We start from the raw sequence: 19,236 nt of genomic DNA, 5'->3' as shown, positions 1-19,236 counted from the left end.
ACATAAGAACATAAGAATTAGGAACAGGAGTAGGCCATCTAGCCCCTCGAGCCTGCTCCGCCATTCAACAAGATCATGGCTGATCTGGCCGTGGACTCAGCTCCACTTACCCGCCCGCTCCCCGTAACCCTTAATTCCCTTATTGGTTAAAACCCATGAGGCCCAGTCACGGCATGCAGCCTTGCAGGCTTAACCTCTGCCTCGTTGCGCTTGATGCATTAATTGCTTTTGATGGGTAGCCCTCCATTTCTGCACTTTTGTTCCCCCCACCCCCCTCCACCAATACTTTGCTTCATTATTCTTGGTTGTATGCTGGCACATCATGCAAAGAGGTGAGGGTGTGCATTCTTTCGGCAGTTTTAAATGCACTGCATAATTGAGGCAAGAATGGAAGGCCACAAAGCAGATGTAAGGACCCCTGGGGCATTTTGGTCCCACAGGTCACTACCTCTGCTCCAAACACAGTTTATTGGAAATTCTTTGAACCCCTCCTTTAATTCTTTTTGTAATCTTCTTACATTTGTGCACTATTGTTACTATTGTGCCAAACACGTGAAAGGAGCTATTACTATTTATCTTATCATAAGAACATAAGAAATAGGAGCAGGAGTGAGCCATTCAGCCCCTCTAGCTTGCTCCGCCATTCACTACGATCATGTCTGATCTTCTACCTCAACTCCACTTTCCCACCTGATCTCCATATCCCTTGATTCCCTTAATATCTAAAAGTCTATTGATCTCTGTCTTAAATATACTCAACCACCGAGCATCCACAGCCTTCTGAGGTAGAGAATTTCAAAGATTCACCACCTCTGAGTGAAGACATTTCTCCTCATCTCAGTCCTAAATGACTAACCTCTTATTCTGAGACTGTGACCCCTAGTTCTAGACATCCCAGCCAGGGGAAACATCCTCCCTGCATCTACACTGTCAAGTCCCTTAAGAATTTTATACATTTGAAAGAGATCACCTCTTATTCTTCTAAACTCTTGGCAATAAAGGCCTAGTTCATAATCGAGAAGACTCTCTTCATAACTCCTCCCTCAACCCTGGTAAATTTATGTTGAACCTTTTCCAGGATCCTACTATCCTTCCTAAAATTAGGTGCCCAAGACTGCAAACAATACTTTAACTGCAGCCCAACTAAATTATTGTACTAGTTCAATATTGCGTCTTTGTTTTGGTATTCTGTGCCTTTAGATTCTGTTTCACATTTTATGGCCTTGTCTACTTGTGCCGTCGCCTTTAATGACCCACATATCTGCACGCCAATGACTGCTCCTTTATTGCATTTAAATTATTACCATTTAAGATTTATATTTTTCTGCATCTGCCACCTGTCTGCCCATCCTGTGCACTAACCTATGTCCACCTGCAGTCTTTCAGAATCCTTGTCACTATTTGCTCTACCCTCCAATTTGGTGTCATTAGCAAATTATTGAAACTGCTATTCCCACCCATAAATAAGAGTGGCCCCAGCACAGACCCCTATGGAACACTAATCATCACAGCTTTCCAGGAAGCTTCCAATTACCCCCTGCCCTTTGATTTCTGCCCTCCAATCATCTTCATCAATATCACCACGTTCCCCTTAATTTAATGTAAATATTTATACGGGACGGTTTCAAATGTTTTATGAGTTGGCGCCATCATTGGGTACAAGTATGATAGCCAGTGCAAAACAAAACGGGCAACTATTGTAAATCACTTCAGGAAATATGAAGTTGACCTGGATGCCTTAAGAATGACACAACCATTTTCATGTGGCCCCAACGTGTTTGCAAACTTCCTTGCTTTCAATTTTGATTTTGATCTGAGTCATAACCGGTTTGGACAGCAGTTAGATACGATTAGTGTCAACTCTGTTCAGGGTAGAAGCCATCTGCTCACAGGGGCATTTCCATGCAACAAAGAGGGCGCTGTTCTAGAATATTCCAAGCAGACAACATAAGTGCAACAAAAACATTGACAGGAGTGCAATTTCATATTGCGTCATTGGAATCGGCAGGTAATAGAGGCACTGTTCCAGCCATTAACCAGAGTGAGTCTAAACAGCATTCCGTGTGGTCAGTATGGGAAATATTTGAGACAGTTTTTCAGCCAGTGCCTTCCAACAACCAAGAAAATCATGAATGGATTTCAGGTGTACGTTAAAGGTGATGCCAGCTGTACTTAGGTCATGCAATACTCTGTTTAATACTAAGCAACTGTGCTGTACAGCTCAGTGGGTAGCACTCTCGCCTCTCAGTCAGAAGGTTGCGGGTTCAAGACCCACTCCAGAGACTTGACCATAAAATCTAGGCTGACACTTGGAGTGCAGTGCTGAGGGTGTGCTGCACTGTCAGATGAGACGTTAAACTGAGGCCCTGTCTGCCCTCTCAGGTGATTCCATGGCTATTTTGAAGAAGAGCAGGGGAGTTATCCCCGGAATCTTGGCCAATATGTATCCCTCAATCAACATAATAGAAATAGATTATCTAGTTATTATCACATTGCTGTTTGTGCGAGCTTGCTGTTTGCAAATTGGCTGCCGTGTTTCCCACATTACAACAGAGACCACTCTTCAAAGTGCTACATTGGCTATGAAGCACTTTGGGACATCCTGAGGTTGTGAAAGGCGTTATATAAATGCAAGTCTTTCATTTTCATTCTACCACAGTCTTATCCTTTTTGGATATTTGTAGTGAACAATCCAGAGCTTTTTGGAAAATGTATTTTAATTACTAATTCCGAGTAACAACTGCTGGATAATGTCTGTAAAAAAAAAAAAATTGGATGTACGATATAATTAAAATCCCAAGACAGCGTGGCCTGGAGTTTGTTCCGCCTTTGAACCCAGAGATACCTGTGATCTGGGCACAAACCAATTATGTGGCTTAACAGATGACAGAGATTTGGGCGTAAATGAGTTATACGCGTAACTGCAGTACACCTCGAGTCCCCTCAATCTTCTACATCCGTCCATCAAACCCTCCGCCAAACAAATCTCTGCCCACAGAAATGGCCACGCCCCTGACTCTCGAATCTGCCAGTTCAGGGCGGTCGTGGCGAGGTGCAGGAAGGTTCTCTCAGCATTACCACCAGTTCTCAGGCGCAGCAGGGAACAATGTCATTTTTCTGGTCTTTTAATTGCAACATTTTTATGGCCTAAGTAAAAGTCATATTAATAATTGAAAAGCCCTCTCAATTGCAGATCCTTAAAGACGTGTGACTAAAGTGCATGATTGATGGTTGAATGAATGAAAACTTTAATTTCAAGACTCAAAGAAGAAATAAATTGGTGTGGATTCGCTGTTTCCTTGGGCCCAAATTGTTTACACTGATTCATGGCCATTTTAAGAATGGGTGAATTCTAGTGAGATTGGGAGGATGCTTGGGTGTAACTTGACGTCACCAAAGTAGCCGCAGTTTCTGGGTTGTGCCCACGGAGGAAACTCCTGGCCTCAGAGTATCAAAACTATCCCTCTTGAGTGGGAGTTCTGAAACAAAGAGAGAAACAAGAATGATACTGCTGGGGTTAAATGGACTGAATTATCTTTTCACGGCTTCTCCTGTTTACGCAAGCTGCTGTTACGCACCCTTGTAGAGCTTGACGTTTGCATTTTGACTAAGGGAGTCAGAATGCTCCACCGTGTTGGCACAAATGAAGCACTGCTGCTGAGTGACAGTTTATGTTGAAGCAGACACAGCATTTATCTGCATGTAGGATACCGTTGTGTGTGCAATAACTCAATAAACTGAATACTATAAACTCCGAACAGATACAAACCTGGCTCTACTTTATTAGGGCCCAAAGTGATTACATTATAAGATGGCTGGCCTTTTATACCTGGGCTGCGCACACGTGCGCACAGCCTAATGACCTCTGACAGTGGCGCCACCTGATGGCTAGTAAAACCAAGCATGCATACATGACAATATCCCCCTTTAAGACATTAGTAACGGTCTTTTTACAAATTGAGATGGTCCAGGGCTTTCTGCTCCGGAGTTGAACTGAGACGTTCAACTCAGGCCTTGGGCGAACATTCTGAGTCTGTTATGACTGGGGGCTGGGTAGCCGATCTGATGGGAGTAGCAATGACCACGTCAGGGATTGAAAGCCCAGATACATTGACCATGTCAGTGATTGAACGTCCAGATTCATTGATGATAGCAAAGTCCTTTGATGACTGAGGGTAGGTTGGTTGGTCACTGATTGTTCCGGTTCATCCGTGTGCCGCAGCTTTATCTGATCGACGTGTTTCCTGCATGTCTGCCCATTCTTGAGCTTAACAATAAACACTCTGTTACCCTCCTTGGCCATAACAGTACCGGTGATCCATTTGGGACCTTGACCATAATTCAGTACATACACAGAATCATTGATAGAAATGTCGCGTGACACAGTAGCGCGATCATGATACCCTTGCTCACTTTGACGTCTGTATTCGACACGATTATTCAAGTCAAGGTGGACAAGAGAGAGCTTGGTCTTGAGATCTTTCTTCATCCATAGTTCAGCAGGGGAGACCTCGGTAAGCGTATGGGGTCTTGTCCTGTAACTAAGCAATATGCGTGACAAGCGAGTTTGCAGTGACACGTTTCATACTCTGTTTGATGGTTTAGACCGCGCGCTCTGCTTGTCCATTGGATCCGGGTTTGAATGGTGTTGACCTCATATGTTTGATACCATTGAGTTTCATGAACTCTTGAAACCCCATACTGGTGAAGCAAGATCCGTTGTCGCTTACAACAATGTCAGGCACACCATGCATAGCAAAACATGACACGAAGGCTCTCAATGGTAGCTGTGGATGTGCTAGATGACATGATTGTACACACTATCCAATTGGAATAAGCATCCACCGCAACTAAGAACATCTTTCCCAGGAAGGGACCTGCAAAGTCGATGTGGATCCTGGACCATGGTTTAGATGGCCACGACCACCATCTCAGCGGCAATTCTGCTGGTGCTTTACTAAGCTGCATGCAAGTGTTGCACTGATGCACACATGATTCCAGATCAGAGTCAATTCCAGACCACCATACATTAGACCTGGCAATGGCTTTCATCATGACAATACCGGGATGCATGCTATGTAGATCATGCACAAATTTCTCTCTGCCTTTCTTGGGCATAACAAAACGATTACCCCACAGTGTACAATCTTATTGAATGGATAGTTTGTCTTTGCGACGGATGTAAGGTTTGATCTCTCACACATTTGCTGGGTATGGCAGACCAATCACCACTTAGGATACAACGTTTCACAACCGATAATATCGGGTGCTGGTTGATCCAGGTCTTAACTTGTTGGACCGTGACAGGGGTTTCTTCACTTTCAAAAGCATCCATGACTAACAGTTGGTCTGCCGATTGTGGCGTTTCCATCTCCGGTGTGGGCAACGGCAGACGGCTCAATGCATCGGCACAATTCTCAATGCCAGGTCAATGGCGAATGACATAATCATAGGTAGATAATGTCAGTGCCCACCTCTGGATGCGGGACGATGCATTGGTATTGATACCTTTGTTTTCCGAAAACAATGAAATGAGAGGCTTGTGTTCTGTTTCCAGTTCGAACCGAAGACCAAACAGGTACTGATTCATCTTTTTAACCCCATACACACAGGCTAGTGCTTCTTTCTCTACCATGCTGTAAGCTCTTTCCGCCTTTGACAAACTTTTTGAAGCATGTGCAACTGGTTGTAATTTGCCCGACTCATTAACTTGTTGGAGCACGCAACCAACTCCATATGACGAAGCATCACAGGCCAATACTAGACGCTTACACGGATCATGTACCAGCAGCTTGTTAGAGCAAAGCAGATTAGTAGCTTTCTCAAAAGCTCTATCTTGAGACGCACCCCAAATCCAGTTGTCGCCTTTTCTTAGCAGCATGTGAAGTGGCTCCAATAAAGTGCTCAATCTAGGTAAGAAATTACCGAAGTAGTTACCAAAGGAACGAACGCAGCTCCGTCACATTCTGAGGCTTGGATGCATTTTTGATGGCCTTGGTTTTCGAGTCCGTAGGCAGCAATTTTCCTCCCCCGGAATTCGACTTCCGGTGCCATGAAGATGCACTTCGAGCGTTTCAGTCTGAGTCCCACATTGTCCAGACAATGTAGAACCTCTTCCAGGTTGTTCAGATGTTCAGTGGAGTCACGACCTGTGACCAGTATGTCATCTTGGAACACGACTGTTCTGGGGACGGACTTCAGTAGACTCTCCATGTTCCTCTGAAATATGGCTGAAGCCGAGCGAATTCCAAAAGGGCACCTGTTGTAGATAAACAGTCCTTTATGAGTGTTGATGCATGTAAGTTTCTTCAACGTGTCAACCAGCTCCTGTGTCATGTAGGCCAATGTCAGATCCAGTTTTGTGAACGACTTCCCCCCGGCTAGCGTTGCAAACAGGTCATCGGCCTTCGGTAACAGGTATTGATCCTGTTTCGAAGCTCGGTTGATCGTAACCTTGTAGTCTCCACAAATGCTGACAGTGCCATCACTTTTCAACACGGGAACAATGGTGCAGGCCCATTTGTTAAATTCGACCGGTAATATGATTCCTTCACGCTGGAGTCTGTCCAGTTCTATTTTGACCTTCTCCCTCATCATGTACGGAACTGCCTGAGCTTTATGATGGACGGGTCTTGCATCCGAGTCCACGTGGATCTGCACCTTGGCTCCCGTGAAATTGCCGATACCTGGTTCAAACAGCGAGGGGAACTTGCTCAGCACTTAAGCACATGGAGTATCCTCCTCCGACGACAACGCTTTGATCTCGTTTCAGTTCCATTTAATTTTTTTCTAACCAGTTCCTGCCGAACAGCATGGACCATTGCCTGGAACAATCCATAACTGTAAATCGTGAACCGCACCATCATACGACACCTTGATTACTGCACTGCCAATTACCGTTATGAGTTCTTTAGTGTACGTATGCAACTTGGCATTGACTGGACTCAGCTTAGACCTCACAGCCTTAGTATCCCACAGCCTGTTGAATGTCTTCTGGCTCATTATTGATTGACTCGCACCCATGCCCAATTCCATCGGTACTGGCACACCATTAAGTTTTACATTAATCATTATCGGTTGGCTCTTTGTTAGGAATGAATACAGTCCATACACTTCCTCCTCTGGTATCCCAGATTGCATATCTGCGCTAGACAGGTCATCATCTTCCACGTAGTGTGTCATAGCATGCTTGCTCAGTTGCGGACACATGCGCTGGAGATGCCCCACTCTTGAACAGCATTTACAAATGTACTGTTTAAACCGACACTGATGATGCCGATGATTTTCCCCACAACGCCAACACGGTGATATCGGATTCATTCCCTTTGGAGGACTTTGAACAGCCACAGGTTTCGCGTACGCACCTCAGGTAGGCCCTGCCATATGCAGCTCTGCCAAACGACAATACTATCTTGTTTACAGTACTTGCCAAGTTCCGATTTTTCAATGATATCTGCTTTAAACTTTTGTCCGTCTTCTTGCATGATTGGGCAATCGTGATGCCCTTGCTCAAATCCAGCGTCTCCACCGCCAGTAGCTTACGCAGGATCACCTCATGGTTGATGCCAATTACAAAGAAGTCCTACAGCATGTCTGTCAACGCAGTTTCGAAATTACACAGTCCAGCTAGACGTCTTGGGTCGGCAACAAATTCCAATACATCCTGGCCCTCAGAACGAACGTGCATATAGAATCGATATCTTGAGATGATGATGCCTTCATCTGGTTTGAGATGGTCACGTACCAGAGCACACAATGTTTCATAGTCCTTGTCTGTTGGACTTAAGGGCGAGAGGAGATTCTTTATGAGTCCATAGATTTTCGGACCGCAAACCGGCGCGGAACTGCATCTGCCTCTTTCTCCATTTTGTTGGCCACGAAGTACTGGTTCAAGCCGGCTACAAAGTCTGCCCAATCTTCTCCCTCCCTGAATCGCTCCAGAATTCTAATTGTGCTCATTTTTGCATGCAAAGGTTCTTGTTACCTCGTCGCCAAATGTTGTGTGTGTAATAACTCAATAGACTGAATATTGTAAACTCCAAACAGGTACAAACCTGGCTCTACTTTGTTAAGGCCCAAAGTGATTACATTACAAGATGGCTGGCCTTTTATACCTGGGTTGCATACACATGTGCACAGCTCAATGACCTCCGACAGTGGCGCCACCTGGTGGCTAGTAAACCCAAGCATACATACATGACAGATGCAATCATTCCTGCGGCAGAAAATGACTTTACTTGTGCACACAGGTTCCATTGATGTCGACCGTAGCTTGCTATGCCCCAAGTGAAAGCAATTTAACGATGCCTGACCCAACCTTACACAGCAGTCATTCACTTCACCCAATTTGAGAAGATGTCACAGCTGATGAAACTTGGCAGTAGAGCCGCACATTCAGCATTGCGTGGAAAGGTGACTGCTGAGCAAGATAGCATATTGCACCTTGCAGTGCCACACTGATGGGAACCGGGGAGAACCAGGAGCGGGGGGGGACGACCAACACGGACAAAGGACCTCAGGCCTCATCGCACCTGCAGTCTTGGAATCCCCCCCCACCCCGCAAAGAAATCCCCATCCTCACCAGTTCATACGGTGCAATTTAAGTATTGGCAGAACCAAGCATAATGAGGGAAAATATCAGCAGAGCAAAGCTGAGACATACAAAAATGGCAGACCAGCCAGCCAAACAAATTCACGGTGCAAAATACAGCAAAATATAATTGCAAAAGCAACAATCCAGATATCTTTACGAGCAGCTCAAGCGCTAATCTCCCATTAAGGAGTCTGCTTGTGTCGGCCAGATCTCAAGTTTCCCAATTAATATGGGCGAGGTGAGGAATGTGGACCGAGCCTCTGCCAAAGACATGAACTGCAGCACTGTTATCAGTGTTAATGAGGCTCACACCTCGAGTGCAGCCTTTTTCCTGCAAAATGCAGTGTGTGCACCATCAGCGGAGCCTCACATATGGTGTGGGTGCTTGTATTCCTGTTCCTTCCGGCCCACAAGGAATGCTCTCCGAAGCCATCCTCGCCTCTCTGCAGCTGCTGGAAACCCGGCCAGCCACAGTTAAACCTGCACAGCAGGTTAAATCCAAGGCTTCCAGCCGCATTATCATAAGTTAAAGTGCCAACCGGCCTCCTGGCTGCCCACCGTCCCGCCTCCGTAAACCCACAAGTTTGCAGGTTGGAGGCCATTTGGGGTCGGGATTGACATTTTTAACACTTTAACCTCCCAACCAATCCCCAACCCACCCGTTTTTGGGGATTAAAAATCCCCCCATTGTTTTTTATGAGCTTAAAACAAACAGCAAGATTTCTTATTGCAACAATATGGATCCGATATTTATGGGAAGGGTGCAGGTGAGGCTGAAAATGGCTGAAGAACCCAGCAAGTCTGGAAGTGGCGGCCCAGCCTAACCTATTGCCAGAACCTCTTTAATATTTTGTTAGCTGTTTACTGCCCGGCAGCCGGCTAAATGGACAGCCTTTCCAGGTGACGGGAGCAACCGGCAGCAGCTGGAGGCCTCAACTGGAGGCTCTTGGGGTTGGTCACCAGCAATCAGGGAGCGGGGCGGAATGAGCCCGTGATTAGGAGGGGGAGAGCCCATGATCAGGGGGGAGGGGGGTGGTGGTGTGAGGGGGGGGGGGGGGAGCCCGTGTTCATGGTTCATGGTTGGAGCCCGTGATTGGGGGGGTTGGCGCGAGGGGGGGGAGCTGTGTTCAGGGGAGGTGGAGCCTGTGATTGGGGGAGGGGCAGGTGTGACGGGGGAAGCCCGTGTTTGGGGGGGGTGGAGCCCGTGGTGGGAGAGGGGCGGAGCCCATGATCAAGGGGTGATGGGGGGGAGGGCGGGAGCCCATGATTGGGGAGGAGGTGGGGAGCCCGTGAATGTGGGGGGTGGGGGGGGGAGCCCGTGATTGGGGGGAGGAGAAAGAGCCCATGGTCGGGGGAGAGGGGGGGAGCCGTGATTTGTGGGGGGGGGCCCGTGATTTGGGGGGATGGTGGGAAAAAGCCCATGATCGGGGGGAAGCCCGTGATTTGTGGGGGGGGGGAGCCCGTGATCAGGGTGGGGGGGGGGAGGGGGGAAGCCCATGATCAGGGGGTGAGGGAGGGGAGCCCGTGATCGGTGGGTGGGGGGCGCAGGAGCCCATGATTGGGGGGAGGGAGCCCGTGATTGCGGGGGGGGATGTGAGCCCGTGATCGGCGGGGGGAGAGCCCGTGATTGGTGTTGGGGGAGCCCGTGATCGGAGAGGGGGGGGCGGAGCCCATGATCGGGGCAAGGGAGAGTCCATGATCGGGAGGAGGGAGAGTCCATGATCGGAAGGAGGGAGAGCCCATTATCAGGAGGGGGGAGAATCCATGATCGGGAGGAGGGAGAGTCCATGATCAGGAAGATGGAGAATCCATAATCGGGAGGAGGGAGAGTCCATGATCAGGAGGGGGGAGAATCCATGATCGGGAGGGGGGAGAGTCCGGGAGAGCGAGAGCCCATGATCAGCAGAGGGGAGAGCCCGTAATCGGGAGAAGGAGAGCCTGTAATCGGGAGGAGTGAGAGTCCGTGATCGGAGGCCTCTCCCCCCAGCCCCAATCACGGGCCTCTCCCTCTCCCAATCTTGGCTAACTAACAGAGAACAGAGAATTGGGATAAATGGTTCATTCTCTGATTGGCAACCAGTAACTAGTGGGGTGCCGCAGGGATCAGTGCTGGGACCCCAACTATTTACAATCTATATTAACGACTTTCAAGAAGGGACTGCGTGTAACGTAGCCAAGTTTGCTGATGATACAAAGATGGGAGGAAAAGCAATGTGTGAGGAGGACACAAAAAATCTTCAAAAGGACATAGACAGGCTAAGCGATTGGGCAAAAATTTAGCAGATGGAGTATAATGTTGGAAAGTGTGAGGTCATGCACTTTGGCAGAAAAAAAATCAAAGAGCAAGTTATTATTTAAATGGAGAAAGATTGCAAGATGCCGCAGTACAGCACCTGGAGTGCAGTAAGGAACCTGGGGATACTTGTGCATGAAACACAAAAGGATACTATGCAAGGTACAGTAAGTGATCAGGAAGGCCAATGGTATCTTGGCCTTTATTGCAAAGGGGATGGAGTATAAAAGCAGGGAAGTCTTGCTACAGCTATATAAGGTATTGGTGAGGGCACACCTGGAATACTGCGTGCAGTTTTGGTTTCCATATTTATGAAAGGATATACTTGCTTTGGAGGAAGTTCAGAAAAGGTTCACTAGGTTGATTCCGGGGATGAGGGGGTTGACTTATGAGGAAAGATTGAGTAGGTTGGGCCTCTACTTATTGGAGTTCAGAAGAATGAGAGGTGATCTTATCGAAACGTATAAGATTATGAGGGGGGCTTGACAAGGTGGATGCAGAGAGGATGTTTCCACTGATGGTGGAGACTAGAACTAGAGGGCATGATCTTAGAATAAAGGGCCACCCATTTAAATCAGAGATGAGGAGAAATTTCTTTTCTCAGAGGGTTGTAAATCTGTGGAATTCGCTGCCTCAGAGAGCTGAGCAAACTGGGACAGCGAATAAATTTTAGACAGAAATAGATAGTTTCTTAAACGATAAGGGGCTAAGGAGAGCGGGCGGGAAAGTAGAGCTGAGTCCATGATCAGATCAGCCATGATCTTATTGAATGGCGGAGGAGGCTCGAGGGGCCGTATGGCCTACTCCTGTTCCTATTTCTTATGCTCTTATGTTCTTATGTTATCCACCTGCTGGAATATCTAATTGATGACCATAGAGATCAATCCTGAGGCAGTTCAGAAGCACGGCTAGAATGACCATGGATGAAGCAGCCAACTCTCAAGGCCGTTCCATAGAGCCATCCAATCTACCCATGCAAATGACAGTAGATGAAGCAGGTCCAGCCATCAGGTCTGAACATGACAAAGACCATTGCAGGAACATCTGGCCCAAGACAAGATTTTATAGGACCACACAATTCCTAAGCATCTCCCATTGAAACCCTGCAGCCAGCTGGCACACTTACACCTCCCACTTGCTTGGAGGTAGAAGTCACAGTATAATGCAGTGCCACCTCAGAGAAGACTAATGGGACAGCAAGGAACCAGGTCTGACAATTTGGATAGAGCTGAGGCAATTCAACTTCATTTCTGCCCAAAATTCTGGACCTTGCTCACCCACTAGCATTCTGCCAGCCGAAATGTTTGCCCTAAACATGTGGAATTGATCCAGGGTTCGGTTGAGCTGAAAATCCTGGAATCATTTAAGCCACAGTCGATGTGAGATTAAAGGGCTTTTTGGATGGATGGGTCGAAGGTGGATTAAATGGCCTTCCTGACCTGCATTTATCTTGTGATGGTGTACACACACAATTTTTTCTTTGTGTACACTAGCACAGCACCGGCAGGGCAGACAGTGGCTTTGTACATGTGCAGGTACATTCAGACCGGTATCCTGCCAACTCTTTGGGCCTTTGTGAAAATATGAGGAATGGTTCAGTTCAGGTCAGTTTGGGACTGGAACTCAGTTTAGCAGTCGTGAGAGACTTTAAATGTTCAGAAAATTTTAAAAGTAATAACTTTTCATCAGTAACTGTCAATTTAAGCAGATGGGGGAGGAAAGGGGCTCAGTGCTAATTCCATGGAATCGTTTTGTGAATTTTCACAGGATTCGTTTTCTATCCCAGTAGTTACACTTTTTTTAATAAAGAAATCCTACTGTACTGTTTGAGCCAAGAAACAAAACACTAGTCTTGTTTTGAGCCAAAGCAATGTGCTTCCTGTGGTAAAGTTATATCTTTAACCCTGCAAGGAGCTCTTTGAATTCACCATACAAACAAATTGGCTATGAGTTGTGAATCAGCGTTTAGCAAGTCAAGGCTGTTGAAAAACGCTTTTTCTTTTAGTAATTCTCTTTAAGCATTATTGAATCGTATATATTTCCTTCACCTGGAGTTGCACATCTTTCAGAAACACCCCAAGCACAAATGAGTTGCAATGTGCAGTTACTGTAGTTAAGTGGGGACACAGTAGACATTCTGCAACAGAAGTCATAGAATCTTACAGCACAGAAGGAGGCCATTTGGCCCATCATGCCTGTGCCAGTTCTTTGAAAGAGCTATCCACTTCCCCGTTCTGTCCCCATAGCTTTATTCAATTCACTTTTGAAAGTTCCTATTGAATCTGCTTGGGCAGTGCGTTCCAGATCATAACAACTTGCTGCGTAAAAAAAATTCTCCTCATCTCACCTGGTTCTTTTGCCAATTACCAATTTTCTAATTGCCAAATCTGTGTCCTCTGGTTATCGATCCTTCTATTAATGAGATGAATGGCTAGTTAAACTGTTTGCAGTGGTATAGGTTGAAGGAAGAATATGTATCCGGACACCAGGAGATTCTGCAACTCTTTCAGATAATGCCATAGGATCCTTAGTGTCCACATAAACAGCCATGGGCTTAACGTCTCATCCAAAGGATGACACCTCCAACAGTGCAGCACTCTTTTAGTACTGCACTGGACTGCCAACCTAGATTGTGTGCTCAAGTCCTGAACTAGGAGTTGAAGCAACTGCCTCATAGTTGAGAGTGCAACTAACTGAACCAAACTGGCAAATAATTACATAAGAAACATCAGGGATAAGAAAGAATAATTTGGCCCATCACAACTCACCCCTTTAATACAATGGTAAGAAAAGAAAGAGATGTTTTTTTATGTAGGGCCTTTCACAAGTCACGCTCTTCACAACCACTGAATCATTGTTTAAAAGTAATCACTGTTGTAAAGTAGAGAAACACAGCAGCCATTCCGCACAGAGCAAGATTCCACAAACATTGAGTGACTCCTCTTCCTCTTCTTCCCTTCCAAAATGCATTATCTCACATGGCTTCACATGAAACTGCCTCTGCTGCCTGTCTGCCAATTCCACTAACCTGTCAATTGCCTTCTGAAGCATAGGTCGGAGAAGCACTGGCCTTGCTGGTAGGTAAGCGAGCCTTTCTGTTTAAAAGTATTCCTCTGAACATCATATACTACATTGAAGAGTTAATGTGGTTGATACTTAGCTGCTTTCTCAAGTGGCCCAGCAAGCACTCAGTCGTATCAGACCGCTATGACGCATGACTGCAGTGGTTCAAGACCTTCTCAGGGCAATTAGGGATGAGCAATAAATGCCAGCCTTGCCAGCGATGCCCACATCCTGGGAATGAATAAAAAAATAATCAGAGGCACAGAAATCAGAGCAAAGACCATGGCTGTGAATGCCCAAAACTGCACTCCATGAAACTTGCCTCCACTGCAAAAACGTGTCTATTTTTCCAATGGAAGAATTTATTTTAATATATCTAGTTATTTCCGTGCTGCACATTTAGCAACATATTTTTGTAACACTTATGAGCCCCTGGAACAAGTGCTATTCTAAACAAACATTTTTGCATCATCTAATCACTACTTCCCGATTTGCTCTGTTTTCTCTTCCTTTTTGGTGGGGGTCCTCCCTTTGGGTCTTAGCTCTTCAATCAGCTTCAATAAAAGAAAATTAAGTGCCTGTTGTATTGATTTGAACATTTTGATTATAAAGGACTCAATTAGTGTCTTTAATGAATATCATGTATTACAAGGTATTGCATGTGTCCAGATTAGATTTGCTAAATATTTACCATATTGACACATGGATTTAATCAACAAGAACTTGTATTTGTATGGTGTCTTTAATGTTCCAAGCTGTTTCACTTAGGTGGGAATGTTTGCTAAACAATCACAAGAGTTAGAAGAGTTGAGGGGGCTTTTGAAGGCGGGATATGGATAGGAAGATGAAGAAGTTTAGGGAAGGAGATCCAGAGAGTTGGACCATGAGAACTGAAGACTCTTTCAAATCTCTGCACAAATTCTTTTTTCCCTTCCTTCCTCTTTTTTCAACCAATCTTCTCCACTTCTTCTCTCCTAAAGGCACTGTCACTTTGCTAGGACACTGGCCATGTGCTCGGGGTCACGCTTACGGATTGAACAGAGGTGTTCCGCAAAGCGGTCACCTAATCTGCATTTGGTCTCCCCAATGTAGAGCAGTGAATATAGTATACTGAATTGAAAGAAGTCCAAGTAAATTGCTGTTTCACCTGGAAGGAGTGTTTGGGGCTCTGGACAGTGGGAAAGGAGGAGGTAAAGGGGCAGGTGTTGCACGGGAAGGTGCCATGGGAAGGGGAGGAGGTGTTGGGGGTTATTGAGGAGCGGATCAGAGTGTCGCGGAGGGAGCGGTCCCGACGGAATGCTGAAAGGGGAGGGGAGGGGCATCTGTTCTCACGACACCACCTTCTATACTAGTGCTTCCAATATGTCTTCTTTTTTTCTCAACCGAGGATTCTCCTCTACTGTGGTTGACATAGCCCTCGACTGTGTCCGCTCTATTTCCTACACTTCTACTCTCAGGCCTTCCTCTCCCTCCCAGAACCACGATCGGGTTCCCCTTGTCCTCACCTTTCACCCCACCAGCCTCCACGTTCAACGGATCATCCTCCACCAATCACATCTTCCCCTCCCCTCCCCTTTCAGCATTCCACAGGGACCCTGGTCCACTCCTCAATCACTCCTCAAGTACTTCATTGGCTGTAAAACGCTTTGGGACATCCCGGGCGTTGTGAAAGGCGCTATATAAATGCAAATACGTTTTTCTTTTTATTCCATCCACTATTTTATTTTGTTGAAAAAACATTTGAAATGAGGGACATTTCAGCCTCAAAATTACATTGGGTCAATATTAGCATAGAAATATTTTGTACATAACTTTTAACAAATTCAAAATAAATGTGTTTACAGCTCCATTAGACCAGCGGGCACTTTGCAATGCATTCACACGTCAGTGTTTGCACAGGATAATTTAAAGACTTCAGTTGGTGACAAGAAGGGACAACAATGTTGTAGGAATGCCAGGGACTGCTTAGGTTTATAACGTGCCACTTGCATTTTGTTTGTCATGCTACAGCTCACCACGGCCACCCTGGATGGCAAGCTCCAACTGTTCATACCATAGCGGCAGAAGACCCTGAAGGCACAGTGATGAAGAGTGGAATCGTAACTTGGACACAGCATTAATAAGTCAGACTGTAAACCGAGAACTGGAAGAACTTTCCATGACAGGGAGCCAGATGATAAATGTCACAAATTGGGATGCAGTTAGCAGGAGAGTTCAGAGGTTCGCGGTGAAGGAAGTGACAGATACTTTGTGTTCTCAATCTCTCTGGGATAAAGGGGTTCCAGTAAACAGATTGCGAAGAGACTCAGCGATGACTAGATGTGGTTCAACGATTCAGTGAAGAAGAGAAGGAGGTTTCTGCGCCAGAACACTAGTGTCACGGGCTTCAGCCTGCGTCAGACTGTCAAAGCAGCGAGCGTATGTCAGAATTGTTTATGTTCTAGTGCCTGAAAATGAATGAAATAAAGGCTTTTCTGTAACTTTATCATTTTGAAAAGGAAACAGTATAAATCCATTAGGCTGTTCTTCAGGCTGTGTTTGCTGATCCATACAGCTCACTGTTTTGGTCGCACTGTGTTAACCCACTGAGGACTGTTAATTGGAGATGAAGCACATTGAGTATATTTACAAATTCTTTTACTACATGGTTGTTATAAACCAGTGGTAGTTCAGTAAAATAATTTTCCTTATCTTTACAGGCACAGTAAAATATATCCTTTTGTCATTACTCATTCATTCAACAAAGATGGGCAAATGTTCTCTGTAATTAACTGCCTGCAAACAAAATCTTGAATTGTGCAGGTTTGATTCGCACAATTCCCAAGAAAATGATTTTGTCAGCAGGTTATTAATGATGATGTAGACCAGACATCTGCCCATTCTTCATTCAAAAAGGAACTTGACTGGAAAGAGTGCTCTGTTATCCCAATTGACATTACTGAATGTTTCTGGTGATTGGACTGCACATTCACTCTACGCAAGCAAGGAAATGCCAACTGAAGACTGTATGTAGAGATCAAAAGACACATCGGAGTGGGCAATCAGATTGGAACCTTATAGAGGTTTTCAGCTGATACATGAGCACAGTTTCTTGAGCTGTTCACAAGTGTGCTTTTGACCCCAAGGTAAGATTATAAGGGGTGACGTTCCATGAGCCTTCTCCACAGGTCCACACCCCTTGGACATTCACCTGCTATAATCGGCAGAATTGGATGCTCGAGCCCATGAAAAGTTTTTTTATCAGTCTTACACACCCATTTCATATAATTGAATCCCACTGTGTGCATATTGTGGAATATTGTGTGCATATCGCAGAAAAGATTTACAAGAATGATTCCAGGGATGAGTGACTTCAGTTACGTGGATAGACTGGAGAAGCTGGGGTTGTTCTCCTTAGAGCGGAGAAGATTTGATAGAGGTGTTCAAAATCATGACGGGTCTAGACAGAGTAGAGAGAAACTGTTCCCATTGGTGGACGTGTCGAGAGCCAGAGGACACAGATTTAAAGTGATTGGCAGAACCAAAAGCGACATGAGAGAAAACTTTTTTACGCAGCGAGTGGTTAAGATCTTGAATGCACGGCCTGAAAGGGTGGTGGAGGAAGATTCAATCACTGCTTTCAAAAGGGAATTGGATAAGTACCTGAAGGGAAAAAAATTGCAGGGTTACAGGGAAAGGGCAGGGGAATGGAACTAGCTGAACATAAGACGTAAGAAATAGGAGCAGGAGTAGGCCATTTGGCCCTCGAGCCTGCTCCACCATTTAATAAGATCATGGCTGATCTGATCTTGGGCTCAGCTCCACTTCTCTGCCCATTCCCCATAACCCTTTATTCCCTTATCATTCAAAATTCTATCTCCCACCTTAAATATATTCAATGACCCAGTCTCCACAGCTCGCTGGAGCAGAAAAATCCACAGATTTACGACTCTCTGAGAGAAGAAATACCTCTTCATCTTAGTTCTAAATGGGAGCCCCCATAGTCTAGTTTCCTCCCCAATTCCTCTGCATCTACCTTGTCGAGCCCCCTCAGTATCTTACATGATTCAATAAGATCACCTCTCATTCTTCTAAATTCCAATGAGTATTGACCCAACCTGTTCAACCTTTCTTCATAAGTCAACCCTTTCATCTCAGGAATCAAGCTAGTGAACTTTCTTTGAACTGCCTCCAGTGCCCAAACTGTACGTAGTACTCTAGGTGTGGTCTCACCAATACCCTGTACAATTGTAGTAGGACTTCCCTGCTTTTATACTAGATCCCCCTTGCAATAAATGCCAACATTCCATTTGTCTTCCTGATTACTTGCTGTACCTGCATACTAACGTTTTGTGTTTCACGCACAAGCACCCCCAGATCCCTCGTACTGCGTTTACTAATCTCCATTTAAATAATCATTTTCTTTTTTGTTTTTCCTGCCAAAGTGGATAACCTCACACTATACTCCATTATACTTCATCTGCCAAATGTTTGCCCACTCACTTAGCCTGTCTATATACCTTTGCAGATTTTTTATGTCCTCCTCACAAGTTGCTTTCTCACCCATCTTTGTATCATCTGCAAACTTGGCTACATTACACTCGGTTCCTTCATCCAAGACATTAATTTATATTGTAAATAGTTGAGGCCCCAGCACCAATCCTTACCATTTGCCAACCGGAAAATGATCCATTTATCCCGACTCTCTATTTTCTGTTAGTTAGCCAATTCTCTATCCATGCTAATATATTACTCCCAATCCCGTGAACCTTTATCTTGTGCAGTAACCTTTTATGTGGCACCTTATTGAATGCCTTCTGGAAATCCAAATACACCACATCCACTGGTTCCCCCTTATCCACCCTATTTGTTACATCCTTCAAGAACTCCAGCAAATTTGTCAAAAATGATTTCCCTTTCATAAAACCATGCTGACTCGGCCTGACTGTATTATGTTTTTCCAAATGTCCTGCTACTGCTTCATTAATAATGGACTCCAGCATTTTCCCAATGACAGATGTTAGACTGACTGGTCTATAGTTTACTGCTTTCTGTCTCCCTTTTTTAAATAGGGGCATTACATTTGCGTTTTCCAATCCACTGGGACCTCTCCATAATCCAGGGAATGTTGGTAGATTGCAACCAATGCATCCACTATATCTGTAGCCAGTTCTTTTAATACCCTAGCATGCAGGCCATCAGGTCCAGGGGACTTGTCCACCTTTAGTCCCATTATTTTACCGAATACCTTTTTTGAGTGATAGTGGTTGTTTTAAGATCCCCCCTCCTTATAGCCCTTTAATTATCT

General features: G+C 45.4%; 1 protein-coding gene across 8 annotated transcripts in view; it reads left to right on the top strand.

Moving 5' to 3' along the window:
- The window catches only part of wdr27 (WD repeat domain 27), an 838,472-nt gene extending 822,058 nt beyond the window's left edge, over positions 1-16,414 (top strand). For all 8 annotated transcript variants that reach the window (XM_070889135.1, XM_070889136.1, XM_070889139.1 and 5 more), the window contains one exon: positions 15,960-16,414. In XM_070889135.1, the coding sequence (XP_070745236.1) occupies positions 15,960-16,007 (48 nt within the window). In that variant the 3' untranslated portion in view covers positions 16,008-16,414. The remainder of the gene's footprint in view (positions 1-15,959) is intronic.
- Positions 16,415-19,236: the final 2,822 nt, after the last annotated feature.

This window comes from Pristiophorus japonicus, chromosome 9, assembly GCF_044704955.1.
Source record: "Pristiophorus japonicus isolate sPriJap1 chromosome 9, sPriJap1.hap1, whole genome shotgun sequence".
NCBI lineage: Eukaryota > Metazoa > Chordata > Chondrichthyes > Pristiophoridae > Pristiophorus > Pristiophorus japonicus.
The sequence above is the reverse complement of the archived record's forward strand: the minus strand, read 5'-3'. Positions and strand labels throughout refer to the sequence as shown.